The following is a 7567-nucleotide window of genomic DNA, read 5'->3' as shown; positions in this document are numbered from 1 at the left end:
CCAGAGCTATACTCACGCTTAACGAACTCCTGAAAGGCACCAGGCAGACTCCAGCAGGCTTTTCTATTAGTGAGCTTCATCACCAGAGATCTCCTTCATTGCTAAAGAATTACATGATTTTTTGTTTAGAGGCTTTGGTTCACAAGAAGGCAGTACACAGTGGTATGATTTAATCATGTTAGGGGAACTGTAGCAAGGTTGTCACCTCATTAATTTGTAATGTTCTCTGTGACTTCAGCTTGTGGGAAGTTCTGAGGATGGCCAAAGATGGTTCTGCCATTCGTTGCTTCCAAGGCTTGCTGATTTTTGGAAATGTCATCACTGGTGTAAGTAATGAGTGCTGTCAAGAACTTCTGCTCCTCCAGTAGCCAAGGTTTTAGATTAACTCAAAGTGGGAGCTTAAAGAAAATAGTGATACAATCACTGACTCCCTGCATCTTTTCCTTGCTTTAAGAAAAACTTTAGGTCAATGATGTTAGTTAGAGCTTAACTCTGTGTTTCTATATAATTCCGTAATTTATTAACTAATTTGAAAGTGGGAATGGCATCTACTTCCTAAATAACATGCCTCTGTAAACTCTATGAACTTTGATAAATGTTGATAGTTGTAGAGGGGCTTCAGGCCTTTTGTTCATAGGGTTGCTATGAGTCGTGAGCAACTCAAAGGCAATCAACAACAACAATTAACTGATACACTTGAATAAAATAGACATTCTCCTCTCAATTTCAAATGTTATTGTTGTTAAATGCCATTGAGTTGTAGATGACTCATAACGACCCTATGGACGAAAGACCTGAACACTTGTATAACTTTCATCATTTCTCCAAGGCCGTAGAGTTTCTGGAGTCAAGCTATTTCCGAAGTGGATGCTACTCCTGCTTTCAACCCTGTTTTAATCCTGGAGCTCCACCAAACACTGTCCACCATGGGTAACCATTATCGCATTTGACACATCAGTGTCACAGTGTTTAGCATCACAGCAACCATGAGTTACCTCTGTACAGCAGATGAAAGACAAATGCTATACCACTAGAAGAATGTTTGACCAAAACCAATTAAAACCAGGCCTAAGGGCTGCAGATTAAAATCACCCACCTTTGCCTTGATAGCAAAACTTTCTACCCACTAGGCCAACAGAGCTCTCTTCTTGTTGTTGTTAGGTGCCTTCAGTCACAGACGACTCATAGTGGCCAATGAACAAAAGACCTGAACACTTGTATCATTTCTCCAAGTTCATAGAGTTTCCGGATGCAAGCTATATCAGAATACAAGAATCTAATAGAAGCCATGCCCCGCTCCCTGGTTAATAACCAAACACTCACACTTCAGTGTTTCTTCTTATTTTATTTTCTCTCTACTTTATAGTGTTTATTCTTATTTCACCTTAGTTTGATTTCCATAAGACTTTTGTGAAAGTTCCAGGGAGCAGAAGTTTGCCTCTTTCTGGTGTTGTCATATGGAAAAGAGCATTGGAAAATGAGAATGACTCAGAGGCCAAGTGGTGACAATATGGTAGCATATAAGGAACATGAACATAGCTGATGAGTCAGAAGATCTTATTCCTGGCCCAACTCTGCCTTGGTCTTCCTGTGTGGCTCCACAAGGCCAAGAGTTCTTAGCTATTAAATACAGAAGTTAAGAAAAATAACCACCGAAATGCCTCCTAGCTGGAGTGTTCGATTGTGCTCTGGTAGTGAGAAGAATAACCAGAACTGGTTTGCATGTTACAACCCAAGAATTTCGGTGTAGGGGCTGTAGGGGCCAAGAAGAGGGGATTTGCCTTCAGATAAAAGGTCGTTTGAAATTCAAGCCCCATGGGCATTATGATCTGATATTGTTTGAATCTTTTCTTAAAGGTAAGACAGAGCAACCCAAGGAAGTAAAAAACAAACTCACTGTCCTAGAAAGAGCTCAATCAGGCTTCTTCCAAAGCTATAAATCTTAACCAGAGACTACCTTCTCTTTATCCCATTGTTAGCACGAGGAGGATTTGAACTGCCAACCTTTTGGTTGGTAATCTATCACAAAAACTTTTGCACTACTGGAGCTCCTTAACACAAGCAGTCAAATCAGCTGTTATCAGTTCTGACTCAGCAGCTCTCCACTGCTTTCTGAAATGGTAAATACTTATAGGTGGAGACTGCTAAACTTTCTCTTTTTAAGTGGCAGGTGGATTCGAACACCTACCTTTCAATTAGCAGTGCAATATACCACCAGGGCTTCACCACCAGGGCTCCCTAATACAAAGAAGAAAGCAACTAATTAATAAAATGGAAGTATCTGCTTGATATCTCAGTAAGTTTGTCAGTGTCTTAAGGAGATTCCCTTCCTCCATTTCCCCACCCCCTTTCCCAATCCTAAAATATACGCAGCTAGAATGACGGACTCACCCTGTCCCTCCTCCCCAGATGTGTGGCATCGCCCTGACGGCAGAGTGCATCTTTTTTGTATCTGACCAGCACAGCCTTTACCCACTGCTCGAAGCCACCGATAATGATGACATCTTTGGGGCTGCCTGGATTGGCATGTTTGTTGGCATCTGCCTCTTCTGCCTGTCCGTTCTAGGCATTGTGGGCATCATGAAGTCCAACAGGAAAATTCTTCTGGCGGTAAGACCATGAGAATCTTTGCCATTGTCTTCCTGATCCATTTGGATTGTTTCTCCTCCACTGAGCACAGTGCTTTGGCTTTTGGTGGGAGAGGCGGGGCACGCATGGGGAGGCGGGCAAGGAGGAAAAAGTCTCTGCAAAGATTGGAGACAAGCAAGGTCTGGCCATTGCTGAGTCCAGAAGATTCCAACACAGTAGAACTAAAAAATTCAACCCCATCGTGTGTTTTCCAAGCATGTACTTCATCAACTGGTTTACATGTGTCTGTCATGGAAGAGTGACATGCTACATAAGCCAAAGAAGAAAAGCTGAAAACTTGTTCGTAAGACTTTTCTAATGAATTACCACATTTCCTCTGGGTGATAGTGCTATTAACTGTCATCTTGACAGCTCTGACTCATAAAAACCCTGTATACAACAGTTCAAAAGACTGCCCAGTCATGAACAATTTCCTCATCATTAATATGGCTTCATCTGTATTAGCTAGCTGTTCTGAATGCCTTTCAATCTAGTGTCTCATCTCCTGTCACTGTGTCAGCCTGCTGTGATCCATAAGATTCATTCTGGCTAATTGTCGTAGAAGGAAATCACCAGGCCTCTCTTACTCGTTTGTCTTAATCTAAAAAGCTCCATTGAAACCTGTCCACCATTAGTGACCTAGTTGGCATTTGAAATACTGGAGGCAAAACTTCCAGGATTTTAGCAACATGCAAACTACGACAGTACAGCAAACTGAGAGATTGCTGGTAAATCGTTTAAACTATTATTTTAATATTAATTGAGAATTGATATAGCAGGGTATTGGCCTAGTGGTAAGAAGCTGCGCTGCAATCCTGAAGGTACATGGTTTGATCCACCAGCTTCTCCACTGGAGAACAGGCAGCCTCCTCTTGTGTTATTATCTGCCTCTAAAAAGCCACTGGAGGGTCAGCTATAGATTGGTTCCAACTCAATGGTACACACAACAAACTACAAAATGGCTTGAATTTTTTTAAGAGAAAACAAGAGGCTTTTCCAAGATTTTTCAGCTTCAGGCTGATGACCATGGTGAAGGCAGAACTAAGCATTACATCTGCCATGCAAGGACCATTGAGAAGAAAACCTTGCAAAGTGTCACTGCAAGGAATAGCCACAGCCCTTGACTGCCTGTGGAAGCTCTCTGCACTCCCAGAGAGTCTTCTGCTTCGAACCACAGACAGCAAGATAGTGTCTGCCCTTCCAGGCAGAAGTGCTGAGAAACCTCAGTCTAGACCTCTGCTCCCTGCCCCCTTCTCCAGGACTACATTTTATCATGCAGCCCTGAGAAACTAAACAACAGCTCCCCACCCCTAAAAAGGCTGCTCAAATGCTATAGGACCTGAGTCCCACCTTTAAAGAACAGGTCCAGCAACTTAAGATGCCTGTTGGTTTACCTCTACCTTTGTCCTGATAACAGTTACATTTTCTAATTCTTCAGTGTGAGTTCTTTAAAAAACTGCTTTTAAGTTGGAAAAGTACTTACTTTTAAAGGGTGGAAATGGAAAAAAGAAAAAAAGGGAGAGGAGAGACAGCGGCCCGTTTCACTGTGGGGCTCAGCCATGAGAGCTTGACCCAGCCAGATCAGAACTCTTCAGATTCTAAGGGAGTGTTCTCCATCTGCAGGAAAGGTGCACCCTCCACACGGAGGAAAGATTTCAGCAAAGTTCTTAACAAGGAACAAGACAACATCTAGTACAGGTCACAAAGCACTGTATGAGATCTCTGCATATGTTCCTGCTGTTAACACCTCAGCCAAACTGTTGTTCAGAAAAGCAAAGGGTCCTGCTTAGAGATGTCCCCACTACCCAGGGGACAAAACCATTTTCCTTGTCCCTTCCCACTGAGAATAACCATAGTGCCACTGTCGCAGAAGGTCGCTGGGGGCAAAAACATATGTATAAGGCAAAGACAAATTACATTGGGAAAGTCTGCTGTCAGAGACGTCTCCAGAGTATTGAAGAGCAATGATGTCTATCTGGAGACTAAGGTGTACCTGATCCAGGCCATGGTCTTCACAATTACATGCTATGCATCAGAAAGCTGGACAATGACTAGGGATGATAGAAGGAGAATTGCTGCCTTTGAGCTGTGGTGTTGGGGAAGAGTACTGAATACACTTTGGACTGCTAGGAGAACAAGCAAGTTCATTGTAAAGAGGGTGAAACCAGGCTGCTCCTTGGAGGCAATGATTCTGAATCTCCATCTGACATACTTTGGGCATGTTGCATGGAGGGACCAGTCCTTGGAGAGGGACATTATGCCTGGAAAAATGGAGGGACAGAACAAAAGAGGAAGACGCTGGATGAGATGGATTGACACAGTGACTGGAGTAATGGGGATTGGTGTATCAGAGACAATAAGGTTAGCTCAGGATAGGGCAGGGTTCAGAGCTATTGTACATAGGGTCACTACGAGTCTTAGGTAACCCAATGGCACATAGCAACAACAACAACAAACAAAGATATATCCCTAAATATTTTCCAGCTAGAAATTGGAGCAGTGTCATGTGCACACACACACACACACACACACACTCTCAGTAATCACAGCACCCACTGAGTTCTATTCTACCCACTGATTCAGTGGGACGATCTGGAATGGGACTGTGATCAGAGAAGCTTCTGAACAAATAGTTGTATACCTGAAGGCTATCCTCTTTGATGAGAGCAGGATACTAGTCAGGCAGGAAACAGATATTAAAACACAACCCAATCCTTCTTTTTTTCAATCTCTGTACTTGTAAATTTTCAGGAAGCTTATTTTTTTTTCTTACATACCTTTGACCATTATGTCAGGAGGGGCCATTCTTTGGGAAAAGACGTCATGCTGGGAAAGAGAAAAGGTCACAGGAAGGGGAGACAACCCTCAATGAGACAGAGTGACACTGGGACTGTAACAATAAGTTTAAGCATGTCAGAGCTTGTGAGGATGGCAGAGCATGGGACAGGGTTCCCATCTGTTGTTCATAATGTCCCTATGAGTCACAGTTAACAGCATTTAAGAACAGCAACATTTTTTCAGAAAATTTCCCTTGATTAGGAGGGAGTTACATGGCTCTGCACAGTGCCTAATTCACCTGATCTCACCAGCTGTTGTGTACACCCACCCACACACACACACACACACCCCACACACACCTACACACACTCCCACACACATCCACACCCCCACACACACAACTGTTCATTTTCTTGCCTTTTTAAGTTAAAATAAAAATTCAGGAAGTTAAACTGAGAGAGCTATGCATTCAGGTCTCACTTGTTCTCTAGAGAAATGAAGAGAAGATAATTGAGCTGTTTGCCACCTAACACCAACTCTTGCTCCAAACAAGTGATCAGTGAGGGTCTGTTAAATAATTACGTGAATGATTGCATGTTTGTACTTAAAGATATTTCTGTGTATTACATGCGGGGGGTGGGGTGAAGGTAATAGTTGTTTGAGAGAGGGAAGGCTCTCTTTGAAGGTAAATGCAGTACTTCTCGTGTGTTTCTTTTCCAGTATTTCATTCTGATGTTTATAGTCTATGGCTTTGAGGTGGCATCTTGTATTACAGCAGCAACACAGAGAGACTTTGTAAGTACGTTCTCAAAAGGTACAGGGGGCAAGTGTTAATATGAATAATCATGGGGGGGTTGTACTTAATTTACATTTGTTTTTACAATTGAAGGTTTGTGACAACTCTGCCTTGAGCAAGTTTATTGCTGTCATTATACTCTACTCACGTTATATCACTGTATCACATTTTGGTAATGCTTACAACAGCGCAAACTTTTTCATAATTCTCCTGCATACTTGCTAAGCTATAGCCCAATGCTGTCAAGTCAATTCCAGCTATGGAAGGAGACTGCTTTTCTTCCTCTCAAGGAGCATCTGGTGGTTTCGAACCACTGAACTTTTGCTTAGCAATCTACTGGCCATGAACTGTGACTTAATAGGACTATTTAAGGTAACCATAACTTTTATAAGCACCAGGGGAAAAAACGAACCCAAAAAATGTGACTCACTCCCCTATCATGTGCCTTTTATTGTTGTGGTATGGAACTTAACTTGCAATTATCTTCAAGGCATGCCTGATGTTAAAAACCCAAACCAAGCTCTCTGTCCTCAAGTCAGTTCCTACTCAGAGTGGTCCTCTAAGACAGAATGATACTGCCCTATAGGGCTTCTAAGGTTGTAAACTTTACAGACACAGACTGCCTTCTCCCTCACTTGAGCAACTAGTAGGTTTGATCCACCAACTTTTCTGTTAACAATCACGTTCTTAGCAGATACACCCCTGGGGCTCATAATATTACAGTAGCTCTCAGGCAATAAACCCTTGGTAGACTCCAGATGCTGGCATTGACTTCAAAGTAAAGAGTTTGGTTTATGTGTCTAGCATATGAATATATATCAGTATGTTGTTGTTATGAGCCATTGAGTTGACTACCACTCATAGCAAGTGTATACACAAAAGCCCTGGACCCTGCTCTATCCTGAGCCAATCTCACTATCTCTGACACACCTATCCTCATTACCCCAGTTACAGTGTCAATCCCTCTCATCTGGGGTCTTCCTCTCCTGTGCTATCTCTCCACCCTTCCAAGCATGATATCCTTCTCCAAAGACTGGTTCCTCCTGGTTACATGCCCTAAGAATGTCAGACAGAGGCTCAAAATCCTTGCCACCAAGGAGCAGGCTTGGTTTCACCCTCTCCAGGACAGACCTGTTTGTTTTCTTGGAGGTCCATGATAAATTCAAAACTTTTCTCCAGAACCACAACTCAAAGGCGTTAATTCTTCTTCTGTCATCCTTGGTCGTTGTCCAGCTCTCTGATGCATAGCAAGTAATATATAAAATTTCATTTAATCCTGTTAGTGATGCTGATCCCAACATAAGGAACTACCATCAGCTGATGTGTTTGAAATCACAGAAGCCATGGAAGCTTCATATCTAAGTT

General features: G+C 42.6%; 1 protein-coding gene across 1 annotated transcript in view; it reads left to right on the top strand.

Moving 5' to 3' along the window:
* The first annotated feature begins 235 nt into the window (after nucleotides 1–235).
* The window catches only part of UPK1B (uroplakin 1B), a 41464-nt gene continuing 34132 nt past the window's right edge, over nucleotides 236–7567 (top strand). Inside the window, exons 1-3 of the mRNA XM_006884264.1 lie at nucleotides 236–326; nucleotides 2410–2610; nucleotides 6127–6201. Of these exons, the coding sequence (XP_006884326.1) occupies nucleotides 258–326; nucleotides 2410–2610; nucleotides 6127–6201 (345 nt within the window). The 5' untranslated portion in view covers nucleotides 236–257. The remainder of the gene's footprint in view (nucleotides 327–2409; nucleotides 2611–6126; nucleotides 6202–7567) is intronic.

The sequence above is a fragment of the Elephantulus edwardii genome, unplaced genomic scaffold (genome assembly GCF_000299155.1).
Source record: "Elephantulus edwardii isolate Elephantulus edwardi_28Jun2011 unplaced genomic scaffold, EleEdw1.0 scaffold00032, whole genome shotgun sequence".
NCBI lineage: Eukaryota > Metazoa > Chordata > Mammalia > Macroscelidea > Macroscelididae > Elephantulus > Elephantulus edwardii.
Note: the sequence above shows the minus strand (reverse complement) of the source record. Positions and strands in the feature narration are given on the sequence as shown.